This window comes from Trichomonascus vanleenenianus, assembly GCF_965637985.1.
Source record: "Trichomonascus vanleenenianus strain CLIB 3782 genome assembly, contig: TRVA0_013S, whole genome shotgun sequence".
Classification (NCBI taxonomy): domain Eukaryota; kingdom Fungi; phylum Ascomycota; class Dipodascomycetes; order Dipodascales; family Trichomonascaceae; genus Blastobotrys; species Blastobotrys vanleenenianus.
Window position 1 is genome coordinate 227,411 of NW_027481874.1, and position 19,682 is coordinate 247,092.

Below are 19,682 nucleotides of genomic sequence, written 5' to 3' on the forward strand. Positions count from 1 at the left end.
AAGGAGGTGATTACTTCTGTTTCTTTCTAGGGTGGTGGTGATGCGAGTCGTCGACGACGGACCGCTTGGTGCCCGAGTACGAGGTGGCTTTGATGTCATTGTCGTCGGAAGAAATACGCCGGAACGGGTACTGGATCTCCAACCCCTCAAACACGTTTGTGCTGACCCGCGGAGACTCAGAGAAGTATGGATGCACCAGCGCGTCGTTTGCGGACATGCGCTTCATCGGGTCGTATTCAAACAACCCCGAAAGCAATTGCAGCCCCTTGGGGTTGCAATTGTTAGAGACAACAGCGTTATACCAGTTGTCTAGGTTCGGAGGGTAATGTTTCATGGCCTGCAGCGCCTGATACTCCGGGTACTTTGGAAGTGCTGGCCATCGATCGGGTGTCGGGGTGCCCAGGATCTCCATGATTTTCTGCATCTGGTTGCGCTGGAAGGGCACTGTCTTCTTGTCCATCTTGGCCTCCTCGCCCTTGAAGATGGGCCTTAGCGCCAGCAGCTCTGCGAAGATGCACCCGACGGCCCACATATCAATTGCTGGCGTGTAGTGCCGGGCCCCCAACACGAGCTCCGGCGCGCGGTACCAGATGGTGACCACGACCTTGTCTCCAGCAAACAGGCTCTGCAGCGGGTCGCTGAACAGCCGCGCCAGGCCGAGATCGCCGATCTTGACAGTGCCATCCGCGGTGACCATGATGTTGGCCGGCTTGAGATCACGGTGGAGCACCCAGTTCTGATGCAGGTACGACACGCCGTTGAGCAGTTGCCACAACACCGACTTGACGGTCGCCTCGGGGATGGGACGCCGTTCGGTGTGGGAATGGAAGTGGATTATCTGCAACAGGTCGTGCTCGGCGTAGTCAAACACCATGTATATCGACTTCTCCTCGAGGATGATCTCCACCAGCGAAATGACGTTGCGATGCCGCAGCTCGCGGCATAGCGACATCTCGCGGCATGCCGACTGTGAGATGCCGGTGTAGCTGAGCACTTCGCCCTCCTTGTCGGCCTTGAACTTCTTGATGGCGTAGACGCCGCCCGATCGCGGGGCCGACCCTTTCTTGTCTTTGGCCTTGTAGACACGCCCGTAGGTTCCGGCCGCGATGTACCCTACAATTTCAAACTTGTCCAGCACCTTGACGCGCTGGCGGTCCTTCCGCTGCTTGTACGCCGCCAGTGGGTTCGCGACCATCGGCGGCATGGGGCTGAATGACGCTGCTGCTCGTCGTCCGTTGGGGCCAATGGGTTTGTGGGCCGCCGCTACATAGACCTTGTCGTGCCTACTCCGGTGGGCATTGTTATACATAGTGCTTGCGCCAGCACTACTGACGAACCTCTATCACACACACACGCACTAACAAGGGGGGGCTGCTTGCCTGCGGCTGGCTTGAACCTTGTCCTTAAGGGGGTTTGTTGATCTGGAAGGGTTAGTTGGGCCAGCGGGTCACTTTGAAGAGGAGTATTCACAGAGAATGATGAATGAATGAAGACTCGGGTTAGTTTTGAAGCAGTCTTTTTCCATGCCGGTTGACTGACAAGAAACCTCACACACCCTCCTCCGACCGCTTGCGGCTTTTTTTTTTTTTTTTTGTAGGTGGGGCGTCGCAGCGGCCCGGAACCCGTCCATTTCCCGAGATCAAACAGCGACAACATGGACCACGTCGTGGGGAGAAAAATGGAAATGGAGAAGGTTGTACAGGTAGGAAGCATATCGTTTTTGGGCGGAGCTATAGCGTCAGTTCTGGCGGCCCGAGCGGTTTACCAGCTCAATTCGTTGCTGTACTACGGCAAGGTCCAGTCGTCCAAGCCAGCCTCTGCCAAGTTGTGGATCACTAGCTTAGGCGTGCCCAAATCGTGGTTCACCCACTTTTACATCGTCTCCACTGTGCTGTGCCTGGCCTTGTGGATCTACTTTCGTTTATTGGATGTCGTGCTTACCGTGAGGAGCATCCACAGCGTGCGGCGTCTCGTTGAGTGCCTGGTTTTCCAGAGGGGCAGTAGCAGATCATCACGCATCCAACTGCCTCATTATGTCGTAGGCATTGGGTTCTACATAGTTCAAGCGGGGACAGTGTGGGCGCACCTAACCAGCCGCATAGAAGCAGTAGTAGCCCCATGGGCGAGGGTAATATTGTCGCTGTGTATCATAGCGACGGCGTCGATGTACCAGCTGCAGTGTCACCGGCATCTCGCCTCTCTGCGGAAGTACTCATTGCCTACCTGGGGACTGTTCAAACGCGTCGCGTGCCCGCATTATCTGTGCGAAATCGCTCTTTATATGGGGTTTTGGATGCTCGATGCCACTCCGGTGACGGCGCTGTCGCTACTCTGGGTCATTGTCAACCTTGGTGCATCGGCTGAGCAGACACGAGACTACTATCGCCACAAGTTTGACAATAGCCCGCCGTATGCATTGATTCCGGGTGTGTTTTAATCTATCCTTTCGCTATCCATCACTATGCTTTTCCCTGTGCTTGTTGTTTCAAAGGTTGTACTGGTTCGTGGGGGATGACACATGCCCTCATCGTATCATCAATACTCCGCAATTGACATTTAAAGGGGGGAAGAAAGAAAAAGAGTGCAGGCCCTGGCGACAAGGAAAAATGAAGCCAAGGTATATCCCTACGATTAGCTCGTTTTACACCGTGGCATTCGACCGTCGCAAAGAGGAGGAATCAATTCCGCCTGTTCCACCCTTGCCGAAGCCCCATGCCGCTGATCCGTCTTCGGTTACTCCGTACCTCTGCCTACAATCGAGCCTGACGCAAATAGCCTTTAACAGGCTGACCCTCGTTTTCGTATTTGCCGCGCTCTACGTCCACGCTTTCTCCTCGGCAGTCCAGTGGGCTCTAAGCTCAACGGAGTCCTCTGTACTCTCCGTGTGTGCAGCCAGCACGGCCTCGGTAGATACAGGGCTGCCACTAGCCTCAGTAGTAGTCAATGCCACTGAGTCTGCCCTGCTAAGCGCAATTGATGCCATTGACTCCTCGGCTCAACATACTCTTTCCACCACAGTCAACAGCATCGCAGACTCCGCCGTTGACTACATCACACAGGTCCAGTCACTCTACGAACTCGTTGGCGCAACTTCTAAAGATCAATACTCTTTTTCCTCGGTCGTTCAATCAGCTCTCGCCAGTATCCATGCGCAGCAAAAACCAGCCTTCCAAGAGAGCACGAATTTTGACTTGTTTGTCAACCGGTCGTCCTCAACTTCCGCCACAATAGCAGGAGCGTGTCCTTCCGAGGCACAGATCATAGCTTATTTCACTGACCTCGTGAACAGCGTTCAAACCCTAAAAAACAACTGCCTTGCCCTTCTTATCGTATTTGCTCTGTTGTGCTATTTCCCAGCCACCTTAAACACCTGGTATCATTGGAGGAGCACGCGACATCAGGCCAAGCTACTCCAGAACTTGGAATTTGCTGATGCGCTGGACAACATTGACATGGCCCGTAACCCTGCCGTCACCTGGCTCGGGCTCCAAATAACCAAACGCTTTTTTTCCTCTCACAATGACCGCTCCTCGAACCGCGTAAGATGGACGATAAACTATATACTATCTCCGACAATGCTCTTCCTACTTGGTACCGGCCTTATTTTCTCCCTGGTTAGTCTCTGCCAGTCGGCAATCGTAGCGCCCATATTCCAATCACCAAACAACTCTTTTACAACTTTGGAGTCCTTCTCCAATTTGTCTTCCTCTGCTCTATTTAAGTGGGCTTCTCAATGCAACAGCGCTCTGGTTAAGGCGGAGACTTCGATCAACGAGAACCATGTCAAGAATATCAATGACTATACCCAGTTTATGTCTAATACCATCGACGTGTTTATCCGATCTATGGACGACCAATTGAAAAAGATTGGAGCATCTTTGGTCTCGCCGAATGTGTCCTCATTTGATACTCATGTCAAGCTCACCAATATCACATACCCACAAGTCAATACCACGGTGCTGCCAACCGAGCAGTCGATATACCAGCAGACTACCCACGGGGCACTCGCTGCGCTATGTGAAGCCCTTGATTCTGTTGTTACGGCACACATGCAAATTGGTGTCGCTTTTTTATCGTTCTGGTTAGGCGTCTCCATAGCCGCAGCCGCTTATTCGATATACCAGTATAAACGAAGCTAATCATAACGACACCAATCGAACTACATTCACATGCAATGTATAAATCATAATCGCATAATATCGGTAGAACATTCTAACATAATGTAGAAATCATAACAGAAAAATCATAATCAGTACAATTATCTTACATTCAATATAGCACAAGTATAGCACAATTATTTAGAAGATCGTCCGCCAACCTTGCCAAGTCGCTCAAGAATATCAGCCGAGACATTGGCCTTTGGAAGTGGCAGCTCGCCCTTCTCCTGCGGAGATGGCAAGAAACCAATCGCATTAAGGTAGGCAAGGTAGATGCCCACAGTCTCGAGGCTAACACCGCTTCCGGCGCTCAGATCAGAACCGGTCCAGCTGGCATCCTTCTTGAGAGACGCCTTGGCATTACTGTCGTCCAGCTCCGGAGCCTTGGTAGACTGTGGCAAATCGTCAAGAACAAAGTGAAGCAGTGGGTACAGCGCACTGTCGTTGTTGGACACAACGTACTTCTCGAGCTGGACACGCCATGGGATGTAGTCCGTCTGCGAAATCTTGTAACCGTACTTCACCAAAGCACCAAGGAACTCGTTGAATCGCAGTCGAGGGTGAGAGGTGACGTGGGCCACGGCGACAATGTCCTTGTGGGACGGGTGGAAAGCGCTAGAGGTAACTACTCGCGCAACGTGGTCAACGGGAACCATGTTGACAGTGTTGTGGATATCTGGACTGTAGCCCAGCTCGATGCAGCCCTTGACCATTCGCAACAGGAAATCGTCGGTAGAAGAGACACCGTTGACAGTATCGCCCACAACGTAACCCGGTCGCACAATGGTACCTCGCAGGCCCCGCTTGCCGGCGGCCCGAATGATCTTCTCCGCAGCCCATTTGGACTGGCCGTAACCATTGCCGAGACCGGTTCGCGATCCCTCGAGGTCGTCGCTCTCTGGGATGCCCTCGCCGCCCTCCTGGACAATCTTGTCCGAGAGCTGGTTGAAGTGCTCTGTGTCGACAGTCGAGGTGGAAGACACAAATGTGAAGTACTTTGGCTTGCCAGAGAGGCACAGCGACATGACGTTTATGGTCGCAATTACGTTGGCATCTCGCATCTTGGAGTACGGATAGACCCAGTGGACCATGGCGCCATTGTGGATGATGACATCAACTTCATCGGTGAGCTTGGTCCACTCAGCATCGGACAGACCAAACTTATCAGTTGCCAGATCTCCGACAAGCGGCTCAACAACCGAAGCGTACTCGTCCTTCCAGATGCCAAACGCGAGACCAGTGTTCTTCAACCGCTCCAGACCAGCTTCCTTAGTCGCGGCTCGAACATGGGCCACGATCTTGAGACCTGGAATCTTTCGCTCGCACAGGTCCCGGATGATGAACGAGCCGAGGAAACCAGTACCACCAGTAAGGAACACAGTAATATCCTTTGGAGCCAAGTCGTCCGTCTTGGTCACGTAGGACTTTGGAAGCTGGGCAATGAGGTCGTCAGTGTCCTTGCCATAAGCGACGGCGGTATCAACTGGCTCCTCCTCACCACCTGGCTTGGCACTAAGAACATCGCTACCGCTCTTGAGCGCGTCAATTTCCCGCGCGAAGCCAGCGATGGTCGGCTCCTTGAAGATGAGACCCAGCGGAACATCAATGGCCAGCTGCTTCCGCAGCTCAAAGATCATCTGCGTGGCCAGAATAGAGTGGCCACCAATATCGAAGAAGGAGTCAGAAGGCTCAACGCCAGCCGGCTTGTTAGGCAGCACGCTGAGCCACAGGTCTCGAATCTGGGCCTCTGTCTCGGTGAACTGGGCCTGCTCCTCCTTGCCGCCCTTCTTTGCAGTCTTGGCCGCCACAGCAGCCAGCTGCGCGGTATCTGGGAACGGCAGTGCTGGCTTGTCGACCTTACCGTTGGGGTTGAGTGGGAGCTTGGCCAGAGGAACAATTACTGTAGGAATGGCGTAACTCGGCAGCTTGCCCTTGAGGAAGAGCTTAATGTTCTTGATAAGGCCCCGGTATCGTACGAGACCAGCCACGACTGCATCATCCTCGCCATCGGACTCTCCCTCGGACTCGTACTGCTCGGACCTCTGGGGCACGATGTACGAGACGAGTACTGGCTCTTCGTCCTTGTTTCGTCGAACCAGCGTAACATTGGCTCGCACGTTGGGGTGCTGAGACAGATGGGTGTCGATTTCACCAAGCTCGATTCGGAACCCTCGAATCTTGACCTGGTCGTCAGCTCGGCCGCAGCACTCGACGTTGCCGTCAGCTCGGTACCGGCCCAAGTCGCCAGTTCGGTAGAGTCGGTCTCGCGCTCCGAGCCAGTACTTTCGCCACGGCTCGTTGCCAGGGTTGGTCTCCTTCCAATGGTCTGGGTTGACGAACCAGTTGGTGACAAACTTCTCCGCCGTGAGGTCGGGCAGCTTGAGGTACCCTTCGGCCAGACCGCCAGCTCGCACGTAGATCTCGCCCACCTCGCCGACGCCGCAGGTCTGCTTCCGGTCGTTTCGGTTGACAACGAGCAGCTGGACGTCGAGCATACCCTTACCAGCCGGCATGACGTCCTTCTCAGACTTTAGGAACCCTGGGTCGTCAGCCAAGGACGCCACCTCGTAGTAGGAGACGGATCGCTGCGTCTCGGTGGTACCGTACATGTTAACGATGGCAACGTTTCGCGCCAGTGCCTGGAGGCGCAGGCAGTCCCGCTTGGTGAGGATATCACCCACGAAGAATGCGTGGTGGAGCGATGGAATCTCCGCAGTGGCCTGGGCAGACAGCAACTGGCCCATGGCCGGAGTCAAATGGGTAACAGTGGCACCGTACTTGCCCATCCACTCGGCGAGCTTGCCTGGTGTGCCAATGTCGTCGGAGGTAGGTACCAGCAGCTGGGCGCCCAAGAAGAGCGGCGTGAAGATGTCTCGCTGGATCGGGTCATGCGCGATACCCGAGAGCATGGTGAACTTCTCCTTCTCGGTGAGGTTGAACGTCTTGGACATCCACGGGAAGTAGTAGGTCAGCGAGAAGTGTCGGCCGCGGACACCCTTGGGGACACCTTCGGAGCCAGAGGTGAAGGAGAGGGTTGGATTGCAGTCTGGGCCCACGACGACGCCAGTACCCTTGGACTTGTTCGCCTGGGCCTTAGACAGAATATCGCTACCGTCTACGGAGCCGCCGATAATAGCGCCATCATCGAGCAGTTCGAGAGCTGGGACGAGGGTCTTGAGCTGCAGCTCGTCGGCAATGTACTGCTTGACCAAGTCGGCCAAAACACCAGCCTTTCTCAGCACAATGAGAGCCTGCGGCTTGGCCACACTAAGGTAAATGTTCTGGCGCGCAGGCGGGTAGGCTGGGTCAATGACAGAGAAGGTGGCACCCGCCTTGAGCACGCCCATGACGGCCACGACCAGATCAACGCCTCGGTAGGCGTAGATCATGACCACATCGCCAATTACAACGCCGCTCTGCACAAGGTGGTGAGCGACTACATTCGACGCCTCGTCGATCTGCTTGTAGGTGAAGTCTCGTTGCACGCTCTTATCGTCAAACGGATTGGCAGTCTCCACGACACAGAGTCGGTCCGGGTGCTTGGAGGCGTTAGCCGAGAAGATATCGTGGATGGCACCGCCGAACTTGGTCCAATTGAGGTCGATGGTGGGGTCTGGCAGCACTGGCGCCTGTGACTTGGTGATGAGAGAGAAGTGGCCAATGGCTGAGTCTGGAGAGGCTACGGTCTGAGTAATGAGCTGGTCGAGCTGCTCGTTGAACACGTCCATTCGCCCCTTCTTGAACAGCAGCGCGTTGTAGTGGGTGGTGACCTTAAGGCCGTTGTAGAAGACGCTGACGTCGGTGTGTCGCTCGGAAGTAGCGCCAAAGAGGCCCTGGTTGCCGTGAGTAGGTCTCAGGAACGCCGTTCGGAACAGAATTGGCGCCTCCGAGTCTTTCTTCTTTTGCTGGATGGCCTTTGCAAGGTCGGCATACGGAACAGCGTGCCGCTGGGCGTGTTCTTCGGCCTGAGTAATCGTGCTCAGTAGATCAGCAAACGTCGTCTCGCCGGTGACTGAAGTACGCAGGACGTATGGGACGTGCTCTGGCGTGTTGGTGCCAATGACAATGTCTTCGTCTCCGGTTAGTCTGAACTGGAGCACTGCAAAGGCCGCAAGAGCGTGCAAGAACGGCACGGTAGTGTCATTGATCTCTCGCGAATGGGTCGCCTCGACGATTTTATCGCCAGCTGGAAGCACGAAATCAAACGGCAGGACCGATAGGGTCGCATTTGCCAGCTTAGAAACCCACTGATCCAACTCCTACAAAGGTTTTTTACGGTTAATTTCCACACTCAATTGCCCGAGATAGGGTGCACCTACCATTATTTTGAATTGCAGATCAGCAAACTTGTATCTGACGAGAACGTTAAACAATTAATTTCAAAGCGTTTTATCTCAGCCCGGAGAACTAATCACGCTTTTTCGATAGCTCGTACAGTCGAATAAAGAATGACTGAATTTTCGGGCCCATCCTCCGGCCATAGACGGAGGTCCGAGCGTTCCTCCGATGACCACTAGCCGCACGGCGATTAGTCGCGGTACCGCCGCACGCCGTTACCGGGTATACGTCTACACAATGGGCTCTAATGGCCAATTGAGCTGTTTCTTGGGCTAGGCATATGGGTAATTGAGAACTGTAACTGGCGGCTCTTTCGTCTTCTCGTCCCTCTTTGGTTAATCAATTGGATAGTTACGACCATCTAGTAACAACTACCTGGTAGATCGGTTGAGAATACAGCTGTAGCCATAATTGGGGGGGTCCCTCTTGTACTTCCTCTGCAGTGTGTTGTTACAACCATAGGTCAGATCGCTGTTAGAGTAAAACTGCAACTGAAGGTTCTGCGTTAATCAACGTCATAGTTACGACTCTCTGATAGATTGGTTAGGATAGACTCCTTGTATAGCCCCAGTAAGATATCAATTAAATTTAAGGACGCCTGAACATACCTATCGTGTGGTATGATTAGCTAGTGACGAAAAGGATTCTCTCTCATTTTGGTGATGGTTTTAAGAACAAAGTAGGTGGCGTTGTGCATTTAAATTCGAAAGTTGCATTATCAGTATTACATTGGCGTTCTAATATTGGATGCAGAAAAATTACCTAATTAAGCATATTAATGAATTAACATTCATTTGTATCCACAATGCCCTGGGCCTAACCAATAGTAGCATTGTTATGGACAAATTACTTCATTCTTCATAATTGGGCATTGGTATTTGTTGATGGAAGAGGAGACTAGAGACTGAGTAGAGCCCAAAGATTCAATAATGTCCATGATATATGCACTCGATATGTAACTAATAGAAGTTTATAGGTACAATAAATGCAGCTACTAGATAATGACTCGATAAGCAGTTGCCTGTCGCATGGACACAGCTATATGGGATAAGAAATTGACTGTCGAGTATACACAACCGTATAGGGTTACAGTATGCAGCTACACTCCAGAGCAATGCTTCCATATATAGTGAGGAGACCTGATTATCGTACCGCAGCAGCCTCAGGGTGCCATAGGCCCCCGGCGCCCATCGTCGTTATTAGTGCTTCTTAGCTACCATGTGGCATGGATCAAACCAGAAAATAACAATAACAGGTTGAGGAGGGCCTGAATAGAACCAAAGTAGTCAATAATGCCAGGCTCTATGCCCGGCAGGTCACATTGGATCAGAATTCATATCTATTGCCCTACAAGTGTGGTGGCTGCGAGTCATCAAACATTAGCAATAATGACAAAACGAGATAACGAGTCGATAAGCATTTGTAGTACTCTAGTTGCAGTCTTCTAATACAACAGCTTAGGCCACTCAGAAACGTCGATTTCTTTTGTAACTGACACTATTGAAAAGACTATATACAATAACAGAAGTACATAGCTGCTAATATACTAGGCCAATCAACACTCAAAAGCTAAGAATCTACAATGGTTGTTCCCTTCCTATAGCGTTTCAAGACTGCTTAAAATAGAGAGTTACAACTTCACTTAGTCACTGCACGAAGACGGGCTCCCCATTGCCCACTAAAAAGCGAATTCCTCGGCACAGCCGAGCTACGGGGGTTTGGGGGGCTAGCCCCCCAAGTAAACTATTTATCTCATGAACAATTGCTATATACCGGTAATACTACAGTAGGTAAATCAGGTCGCCATGGGGATCGGGTAGAGGTGGGACCGGGGGTAGATATGAGCACGCCAAATGGTCAAGGTTCTTCGACAGCGGACCACGACCCCCAGAGGCGCACTCAACCGACCACCCAGAAGAGTTTAGCGTGTGCAAACGATTGACAGCGGGTTGGAACTGAGCCCTTAGGGAAGAGCATTGAAATTTGAAGAGCAGGGGACACGGCGAGCATTGATCGAAGATGATGGCCGCTCGGAAGCTCCAGCAGTAAGTGAACCCAGCGACAGAGAGAGAGCCCAATAGCAGTACTAACAGAAGCGCATAGGGAGATGGACAAGGTGTTCAAGCGGGTCGCGGAAGGGGTGCAGGCCTTTGACTCGGTCTACGAGAAGGTGCAGATGTCGACGAACCAGTCGCAGAAGGAGAAGCTCGAGCAAGATCTCAAGCGGGAGATCAAGAAGCTACAGCGGCTGCGGGACCAGATCAAGGCGTGGATCGGGTCGAACGAAATCAAGGACAAGAAGGCGCTGACGGAGCAGCGGAAGCTGATAGAGACGGAGATGGAGCGGTTCAAAGCGTGCGAGAAGGAGATGAAGACCAAGGCATTCAGCAAGGAAGGGCTGAGCTCGCAACGGCTGCATCCACGGGAGCGCGAGAAGCTCGAAACGAGCAACTTCGTGCAAACGGAGCTGGAAGAGCTCGAGCGCCAGTGCGAGGCGCTGGAGGCCGAGCAGGAGACGCTCGAGTCGACGATGAAGAAGGGCCGCAAGGACAACACGTCCAAGTCGGACCGGATATCGGAGATTGAGCACACCCTCGAGCGGCACAAATGGCACATCACCAAGATGGAGACCATGCTGCGGATGCTGGAGAATGGCACACTGGCGCCGGACGCAGTGAACAGCCTTCAGGAAGACATTAAGTACTACGTAGAGTCGAACCAGGACGTCGACTTCGCCGAGGACGAGGAGATCTACGATGAACTCAACCTCGACGAGGACGAAGACCTGCTGGCCGACAGCGTCCAGGATTGCCGTGACGATGGTAATTCGCTCGAGGACCTGGCGGCCGATGCGACGACTGCCCCAGCCCCAGTGGGCGTTATTGGCACGGCCAGTCTCTCGGCCCCAGTGGCACCGGTCGTGTCGACTGCTGCTCCGGTGGCTGCTACTGCGGTTGCTTCTACGCCGCGTAAGGAAGACAGGAAGGCTGCTCATGGGTCGGCGGGACCAACGGGCGTCTCGACACCCGTCAAGGGACCCAAACAGCCACAGCCCATTCCGGTGGGCCTGTCGCCGCTTCCTCCGCCTAAACCAGACCCCAATGCCCCCATTGCGCCTCCTTCTAGTGCTGCCACTACTACCAGCACTAGTGCTGCCACCACGACTGCCCCCACTCCCACTACCACCAATGCTCCAGTGCCTGGTGCCACTCCAAGTGCATCGTCAACCAAGCTAGCCGCGGCGCCATGGGCATCGGAGCTGAAAAGGGCCGAGGAGACCAAGAAGGGCCAGTCCCAGACTCCTCCTCCGTCCTCGCCAGCCCCGACAACCTCGACTCCAGCCCCGTCGCAGCAGCAGTCGCAGGCAGAGGTGAACAACATGTTCCCGCCGCCCTCGAGCTTCAAGCTGCCTCCGGGGCTGCAGGACTACGCGGTGTCGTATCTGGCGGCGCGGAAACGAGTGGGCCACCCACCGTCCATCGGGTCGATAACCAAAATCCTGCAGTCATCGTACCTGCAATGTCCAGACAGTTTAATGGCGGACCGACCGCGCTATTACCACCCGCAGTCGCCGTTCCCGACGCCCGGGTACTATCCACAGGAGCCAATGCAGGGCCTGGACGACGAGCTGATAATACAAAAGATGGATGTCGATACGCTGTTTTACATATTCTACTACCGGCAGGGTACGTACCAGCAGTACCTGGCGGCGCGGGAGCTGAAAAATCGGTCGTGGCGGTTCCACAAGAAATTCCTGACGTGGTTCCAGCGGCACGAGGAGCCTCGCGTTATTAACAATGACTACGAGGAGGGCACGTATCGGTACTTCGACTTTGAAGGCATGTGGCTGCAACGGCGCAAAACGAACTTCAAGTTTGAGTACCAGTATCTCGAAGACGAGGCTTAATTATTATTATATATTGGGTAAATACACCTGTAATTCTCCGCCATCCATTACGCTTCGCGGAGCCACGGGGGTTTGGGCCAGTACCTGTAGAGCTCTCATTATTACTAAAGCTCTAAAAGATCATTATTACTGCAGTATGCTATTCTCCGCGAAGCGGAGCTAGGGGGGTTTTGGGGGCTGGCCCCCAATGCCTGAATGGCTTCTGCCCACCTTATTGTAATACGGTCGAAAGAAGTTAAAGCGGTAATTTGAAGATCGGAGGTGAAGGCTAACGGTGTAGCGTCAGCCGTGCGCCGAATACGGCTAGTTCGAACGACGATCGCGATATTTTAGTGAAACACAGATACGACAATATTTCATGCCTCTTAACCTTGACATGACGAATAGTGACAGTAACAAGATTTCCGTGGCGTTCGTCTGCCTGGGCAATATGTAAGTAGATATCTAGCCGGGGGTCGTCAGAAAACTAACGAGGGATAGCTGCCGGTCGCCGATGGCCGAGGCGGTGTTCGCACACACGGTCAAGCAGAGAGGGCTCGAGGGTCGCTTTGAAGTTATCGACTCTTTTGGTACTGGCGCGTACCATCTGGGCGAGCTGCCTGACCGCCGGTCTCGAGGCGAGTGCAAGAAGCATGGTGTTCCGGTGAACCACCGGGCCCAGCAGATAGACACGCCTCACTTCAACCAGTTTGACTACATCCTTGCGATGGACGAGATGAACTATGAGGATTTGCAGGATATGGCTCCTCGAAGCAGCCGGGCCAAGATTCAGCTGTTTGGAGAATACCGCACCGACAAAACTTTTGCCAGGATCGTGTCTGACCCTTACTACGGGGGGCTCCGAGGGTTTGAAATCAACTTTGACCAGCTAACCCACTTCAGCAATGTTTTCCTTGACCAGGCGGTTAGTAAGTGATGACGGATACCCAGCGACTTGCGATATATGCGAACTTGATTGGTGGCGTCCGATATGGAATGAATAGGTGACCTGATTGATTATGAACATGCTATATACACGGACTTGATTGGTAAGTCCGATATAGAATGACTGGTTACGTCCAATATAAAACGATTGGTTATGCCCGACATAGCAAAGAAACAGACAACGGGTGATGAATTGGTATGAACGTAAATCGTTAGATGTATTCCCTCATTTTATCAAAATTAAATAGCCGTTATTACGAAATTTTTGGTTGCGCTTCTTACAACACCTGCTTGAAGGCTCGGTTGACTGGAGATCGGATTGGTCGGCCCTCGTAGAACTTGATGGTATCCTTGGCTCGCTTGGCAATGCCCTCTGGAGTGAACTCAAAGTACTCGTAAATCTTCTGATATGGACCAGAGACACCGAATCGGTTGATGCCAAACTGCTCGTGAGAATACTCCTGCCAGCCGAGAGTGGACATGACCTCGACAGAGAGGATTGGAACGTCGTGTGGCAGGACGGAGAGTCGGTACTCCTCAGACTGCAGGTCAAAGGTGTGCCAGTCTGGAAGAGAAACAACGCCAGCCTTGATGCCCTCCTCGGCGAGCTTCTTGACGGCGTCAACACAGATATACACCTCGGAACCAGTAGAGACGAGGATAACGTCTGGCTTGTCCTGGGCAACAAGAGTGTAACCACCCTTCATGGCCTTCTCAATAGAAGAGCCCTCAAGCTGTGGCAGGTTCTGTCGAGACAATGCCAACACGGATGGAGTGTGTCGAGACTCAATGGCAACCTTGTATGCGGCAGAAGCCTCGTTACCGTCGGCTGGTCGCCAGACGGCCAAGTTAGGAATAGCTCGCAGGTGAGCAAGGGTCTCGATAGGCTGGTGGGTTGGACCGTCCTCACCAAGACCAATGGAGTCGTGGGTAGCGACCCAGATGACCTGGTGCTGGGAAAGGGCAGAGAGTCGCACGGCACCAGCGGCGTAGGACACAAAGTTGAGGAAAGTACCACCGTATGGAATGATACCGCCGTAAGCGGCCAAACCGTTCATAATAGCACCCATACCGTGCTCTCGGACACCGTATCGAATGTATCGGCCAGTGTGGTCACCAAGGTGGGTAGATGGGTCCTGGAAGTCAATGGCGTCCTTCCATCGCGTCAGGTTGGAGCCAGTCAAGTCGGCAGAGCCACCAACGAGCTCTGGAAGAACGTCGTGGATCTTGGTGAGCACAATCTCAGACAGCTTTCGCGAAGCAACGGCCGAGTCCGCTGGGGTGTAGGTTGGCAGGGCCTTCTCCCAGCCGGCTGGAAGCTCGCCCTTGATTCGTCGCGTCAGCTCGGCGTGCTCCTTTGGATACTCCTTGGCGTAGGACTCGAGGAGCTTGTTCCACTGCTGCTCGAGCTGGGCACCCTCCTTGGCAACGTTGCCGTACAGGTTGTAGACATCCTCGTCAACGTTGAACTTCTTCTCTGGGTCGAAGCCGAATCGCTTCTTGAGCTGGACAATGTCATCAGCCTTGAGCGGAGAGCCGTGGACGCCGTGAGTGCCCTCGGCGAGGGAGCCAAAGCCAATGGTGGTGGTGACTCGGATGCAGGTTGGCTTGTCCGTCACCTTCTGGGCCTCCTCAATGGCATTGGCAATGCCCTGAATGTCGTTGTTACCGTCCTTGACCCAAATGACGTGCCAGCCGTAGGCCTCGAGTCGCTGAGTAACGTCCTCGGTGAAGGCAACGTTGATGTCACCGTCAATGGAGATGTGGTTGTCGTCGTAGAAGGCAATGAGGTTACCGAGCTTGAGGTGGCCGGCGAGAGAGGCGGCCTCGGAGGCAACACCCTCCATCATGCAGCCGTCGCCAAAGATGCAGTAGACCTTGTTGTCGATAAGGTTGTAGTTTGGCTTGTTGAAGCTGGCAGCCATGTGTCGCTCGGCAATGGCAAGACCAACGGCGTTAGCGATACCCTGGCCAAGAGGACCAGTGGTGACCTCGATACCTGGGAGTTCAGCCTCTGGGTGGCCTGGAGTCTTGGAGTTGACCTGTCGGAAGTTCTTGAGGTCCTCCATGGAGTAGTCGTAGCCCATCAAGTGGAGCATAACGTACAGAAGCATGCAGCCGTGGCCGTTGGAGAGGACGAATCGATCTCGGTTGTACCAATCTGGGTTCTTTGGGTTGCATCGCAGGTAGTTCTTAAACAGGGTGTGGGCAACTGGAGCGAGACCCATTGGAGCACCCGGGTGACCGGAGTTGGCCTTGGCGACCGCGTCAACCTATTCTTGTTAGTTTGCTATTCTTCGTTAAATCTTCATCCGTTTTATTTTTTCATATCCGGGGCTTTTCTTAGAGGAGTCTCTTCAAGTCTCGGGGGGGGGGGGGTCTCCTCTCGGGGAGATTATAAATTAGTGACAAATGAGACATGGCCTAACGGTAGCAATGGTCTACTCATTGCCACGCAATGCAAAACTGCCATATCAGCTAACCGTTACCAACGATCATCATAGCCAATCCAGCTTGGTAATATAACGAATCAACCATTTTGAACTTTAGTCAAGCATGATTAACCGGTACTCAGCCAATGCAACTCAACCAATAAAGGCAGCTCAACCAGGATAACGAGTCAACCAATAATGCCCAACAAGCCAATGATACAGCAATCATTAAAAATGCGAGCCAATCGGCGATATACGCGAAGTATTGTGGCCGAAGGCATATTAAAAAAATAATAGACAGTATCCAGCTCTACCAAATCACTTCATTGGGCCCAGTTTAACCCCATTCGACCCCATTTCACCCCTTTTGTTGGGCTGCTACTACCACGGGTCGGGCCCTCCCGAATGCCGCCGGATACGAGAATTACTACGCTCAAAGGGAAAAAGAGAACAACTTACAGCCAACACTCGAATAGTGTTAATAGCCTTATTATCAATATCACCAAAAGACACCATTTTTAATCTTCCGAAGAGAGGGATAAGTGGATAGTAAGAGGAATGGAAGAAAGTGAAAAATCCCGAGAACTTATATACGCCAAGGGTGGGGGCCCCCCGGTCTGAGACGCGGAGGGAGGGGGGCCCTGTTTTTCTTCGGGAGAGAGCACCCCACTGCGAGCGATGCGGAAAAAATGGGCGTCCGGCCGTCATGGTGCCTTGCCGGAAAGGCTAAATTGGCAGCCGGGCATCGGTACGCCTGCTAATAGAAGTGCATCCTTAAGAAACAGCCTATGGAAACGGCAGGACCCGTCAACGGGTTACTCCAAAAACGATAATCAAGAGTCGTGATATATAGACAGTACGTACAGAGATGGAGGAAAGGCATGTACGGTGGGGTAGTAGTTAGTATGTAGTAGCAAGCCAATAGCACACATGCTTATTCGACACGGTACTTATCGTCAAACGGACTGCTCCGGCCCTTTTCGTCGGCATCGTTTTTAGCCGGGGGCTCATCGTGGTGGGACTGAGTGTAGAGGAACGCTTCCACCGGCAGATTGTCTACGAGATACTCGCTCTCGCGAGAAATTGTGGTTCGTTTGGACGATCGCGATGAGGTGCGCTGGGCGGCTGGCGCCGGTGGAGCCACGGGGGCCGTTGAGTATGTGGCGACCGAGATGGATGACGTGGTGCGCGAGTCAAACGGCACCTCAAATGCAGATTGTTCAGAGACCCTCAGTCGTTCCAGCGACTTTGGCATGTCTTTAGAGTGTTTGGGTGGTTTCATCGGCATAGATCGCGGGATCTGATCGTCGTTCGTTTCCTCGGCCACCGTCGGCGTGCTCTTCATCACCTCACTCGAGTTCTCTGGTTCATTGTTGTTGGTTTTGTTGGTTTTACTGTTGTTATCATCGCTCTTTTGGTCATTGGTATCGTCATTATCGTCGTCGCTATCCCCCTCCTCGTTGATGGTCCTGCCAATTCGCACCGAGTGGGCGTTGGCCCTCTGAGAGTTGACGGCCTGGGCAGACCCCAGCTGGATGGCCCGGATACTCTGCACGGAAGCTGGACTGCCGCTGTTGAGATTCACCAAGTTGGGCTTGACATTGACCGCCGTCATCATGGCAGAATCAATCACCGCCGTAGAACCCCGGTAGTTGGTCGTGGCAATGGAACTTCGAATACCATTCTCGGAGAACTGCGAATTCCTCAATATGTCGTCGGCGCTGAAGAACTGGTCCCCGTACTTGGTGTTCATGTCCGGCATGGGCGGCACCTCGTGCGCCGAGCTCGACACGCCGGGGATGTATGCAATGGGGATGATGTTCGACGCGCGAGTCGCCGACGTGTTGACAGACGAGAGGGTCGCCGTAGTGTACCGGTTCTTGTTCCGGTCGTACTTCTCAAAGTACTCGTTGTCCGCGTCGATATTCGAGGTGACCGCGTCCTCCTCTTCCCGCTTACGCCGCTTCTCCTGGGCGCTTGCAGAGTACACGTACCGCCATAGCAGAAAGGCGACAATCAACGCGACAGCAGCAATTCCGCCAACGACACCGCCCGCGATGGCACCGGCGTTGGGTCCGCCGCCCCCCTTACCCGTCACCGTGGCACTTGAAGCGCTCCCCGCCGAGCTCGGGTTCTTCTGGCAGAATGCTTTGGCGCACGTATCACACGTTTGCGTGGTAAACACACAGCTCTCGTCGTCGGCACACGCGGGACACTTTGGAGTCTCGCAATCCACACATTTCCGCTTGAAGAGCTCAGCCACCGGCTTCACGCTCTCCATCCAGTCCTTCTGGAGAGACTCGCACATGGTAGTAGCCCGCAAACAAAAAAAAAATACCAAACCGTCTCAACGCCTAATTAACGAGCAAAAATCAAATATAAAACACCAAAAAACAAAAAAAATGAGCCCCAAAAATGTCGAATAGGTCCGTGGGTAGACGGTTGGTAAAAAATAGAAGCGCAGGGTGAAGAGAGATCTGTCGGGCCGTTGGAGTTGTGTTAGGAAGGCTCGAGATGATCGCGGCAAATTATGGTCCACCCACCACCCCCTGGGTTTTTTCTATTCTCATTCAGGTGTCTCGCTCTGCAGGCTACGTGCTGTTGCTTGGCCCCCTTTACACGGCGGAGGATATGCGCGTTTCCAATATGAAACGTACCGGTAGCTCCTTCTTCAACGCGTACCACGCCGGTATGTAACATACGTAATAGGGATTCCCTCCGAGCTGCAGCTAAAATAGAAGTAACTCTATTCACCAACGGTGCTCATTTGTTTTTTTTTGGGGGGGGGAGGACTCCGACTTCGCGTCCCGGAGATTGGCCCGTTTTCGAATTCACGGCTGGTTGCGGCTGAGACAGTTCGTGTTAAAAGTCGCACAGATCTCATTTGAGTAGCCGTAGGGGGTTTGGCTGATGCTCTGGGCAACAATAGCAGTAATAGCGTTGGCGGGCGTGGCTGCAGGCAGGTCAACATCGCCTTATCACCACACAGACATTGATATCCCGTGCGACACTGCAACAAGCGTTTTTGTACCTTGGACTGGCTTCCGCATATTCCACCAGCGCACGGTATCCGGCAGTGTGGACAACCCGCTCATGCGCATTGGATTCTGCTACTTCAGGTCTGAATACGCTCTGGGGTATGGCAATGTTCGTCCCCGCCTCGCGTCGAGCGCTGTTGCCTGGGACTCGACCTTCTGCCTCAGCGAGCCAGGGCACGACTTTTACTTCCCAAGGCAGATGAATGTGACTGGCTGCTATCGCATTGCTCGTCGAAGCAGGTATACCGGCACCAGGGTGTCGCTCTCGCCGCCTGATACTTTTGTCGGGGGCCTATTTAAGTGCATTGTAGACGACCGGTGCGATACGAATGACGATGTGATAGCAGTGGCCCCGCTACTTACGGATGAAAGCTACATGACCATCTTTAAGATGACAGATACCTACGAGTTCGTGGCGAGAGTGCCTTTGCTATATACCCCTGATCTCATATCTGTTTATTTCCCGAGAGAAGATACCAGTTGGGCGGCCTACATCGATATTAATGAATCCTACTCCGCCTAGCAACTAGTAATTTTGGGCTACATCTTATACCTTGTCGACATATCTAGTGAATCTACGAATATCGTGCGAGTGGGACATACCTAATGAAAAGTTACAAATATACCAACAGCTACGAAATGGGGACTACATACGGAGAAATGGCATTGTGCGGGCGGGCTGCTATATATATTCATTCGTCATGTGACAAACAACACGCCGTCAATGTTATACCTACGATAGAGTGAAGTAGACTATTATAATTGATCCAAATATATCAATTGATGCCTGTTGCTTGTTGAGCTACTCTCAATACGTCAGGCTGAAGGTGGCATAAGAGAATTGAGAGTTGAAGATTGTGCGGTCCCATAATGAGTTCACGAATTC

At 53.0% G+C, this 19,682-nt stretch overlaps 9 protein-coding genes across 9 annotated transcripts; 5 read left to right on the forward strand and 4 right to left on the reverse strand.

The window, feature by feature from the left end:
• Positions 1 to 10: 10 nt before the first annotated feature.
• Positions 11 to 1,309, reverse strand: SSN3 (cyclin-dependent serine/threonine protein kinase SSN3; the record flags this gene model as incomplete). The annotated part of the gene is made up of 1 exon (XM_076684180.1): positions 11 to 1,309. One exon carries the CDS (start codon positions 1,307 to 1,309, stop codon positions 11 to 13), a length of 1,299 nt encoding a protein of 432 aa, XP_076541655.1.
• Positions 1,310 to 1,654: 345 nt separating this feature from the next.
• On the forward strand, positions 1,655 to 2,437 carry DFG10 (putative polyprenol reductase; the record flags this gene model as incomplete). Its single annotated transcript, XM_076684181.1, has 1 exon — positions 1,655 to 2,437. One exon carries the CDS (start codon positions 1,655 to 1,657, stop codon positions 2,435 to 2,437), a length of 783 nt encoding a protein of 260 aa, XP_076541656.1.
• A 169-nt stretch (positions 2,438 to 2,606) lies between these two features.
• TRVA0_013S02432 (uncharacterized protein) lies at positions 2,607 to 4,139 on the forward strand (the record flags this gene model as incomplete). The annotated part of the gene is made up of 1 exon (XM_076684182.1): positions 2,607 to 4,139. One exon carries the CDS (start codon positions 2,607 to 2,609, stop codon positions 4,137 to 4,139), a length of 1,533 nt encoding a protein of 510 aa, XP_076541657.1.
• A 155-nt stretch (positions 4,140 to 4,294) lies between these two features.
• Positions 4,295 to 8,479, reverse strand: LYS2 (L-aminoadipate-semialdehyde dehydrogenase; the record flags this gene model as incomplete). Its single annotated transcript, XM_076684183.1, has 2 exons — positions 4,295 to 8,416; positions 8,477 to 8,479. 2 exons carry the CDS (start codon positions 8,477 to 8,479, stop codon positions 4,295 to 4,297), a joined length of 4,125 nt encoding a protein of 1,374 aa, XP_076541658.1.
• Positions 8,480 to 10,514: 2,035 nt separating this feature from the next.
• On the forward strand, positions 10,515 to 12,402 carry NOT5 (CNOT2/3/5 family protein; the record flags this gene model as incomplete). The annotated part of the gene is made up of 2 exons (XM_076684184.1): positions 10,515 to 10,540; positions 10,599 to 12,402. 2 exons carry the CDS (start codon positions 10,515 to 10,517, stop codon positions 12,400 to 12,402), a joined length of 1,830 nt encoding a protein of 609 aa, XP_076541659.1.
• A 358-nt stretch (positions 12,403 to 12,760) lies between these two features.
• LTP1 (tyrosine protein phosphatase LTP1) lies at positions 12,761 to 13,318 on the forward strand (the record flags this gene model as incomplete). Its single annotated transcript, XM_076684185.1, has 2 exons — positions 12,761 to 12,834; positions 12,883 to 13,318. 2 exons carry the CDS (start codon positions 12,761 to 12,763, stop codon positions 13,316 to 13,318), a joined length of 510 nt encoding a protein of 169 aa, XP_076541660.1.
• A 286-nt stretch (positions 13,319 to 13,604) lies between these two features.
• On the reverse strand, positions 13,605 to 16,274 carry TKL1 (transketolase TKL1; the record flags this gene model as incomplete). The annotated part of the gene is made up of 2 exons (XM_076684186.1): positions 13,605 to 15,599; positions 16,218 to 16,274. The coding sequence occupies 2 exons, from the start codon at positions 16,272 to 16,274 to the stop codon at positions 13,605 to 13,607; spliced, it is 2,052 nt and encodes a 683-aa protein (XP_076541661.1).
• A 418-nt stretch (positions 16,275 to 16,692) lies between these two features.
• On the reverse strand, positions 16,693 to 18,066 carry OPY2 (Opy2p; the record flags this gene model as incomplete). Its single annotated transcript, XM_076684187.1, has 1 exon — positions 16,693 to 18,066. The coding sequence occupies one exon, from the start codon at positions 18,064 to 18,066 to the stop codon at positions 16,693 to 16,695; it is 1,374 nt and encodes a 457-aa protein (XP_076541662.1).
• A 602-nt stretch (positions 18,067 to 18,668) lies between these two features.
• TRVA0_013S02564 (uncharacterized protein) lies at positions 18,669 to 19,319 on the forward strand (the record flags this gene model as incomplete). The annotated part of the gene is made up of 1 exon (XM_076684188.1): positions 18,669 to 19,319. The coding sequence occupies one exon, from the start codon at positions 18,669 to 18,671 to the stop codon at positions 19,317 to 19,319; it is 651 nt and encodes a 216-aa protein (XP_076541663.1).
• Positions 19,320 to 19,682: the final 363 nt, after the last annotated feature.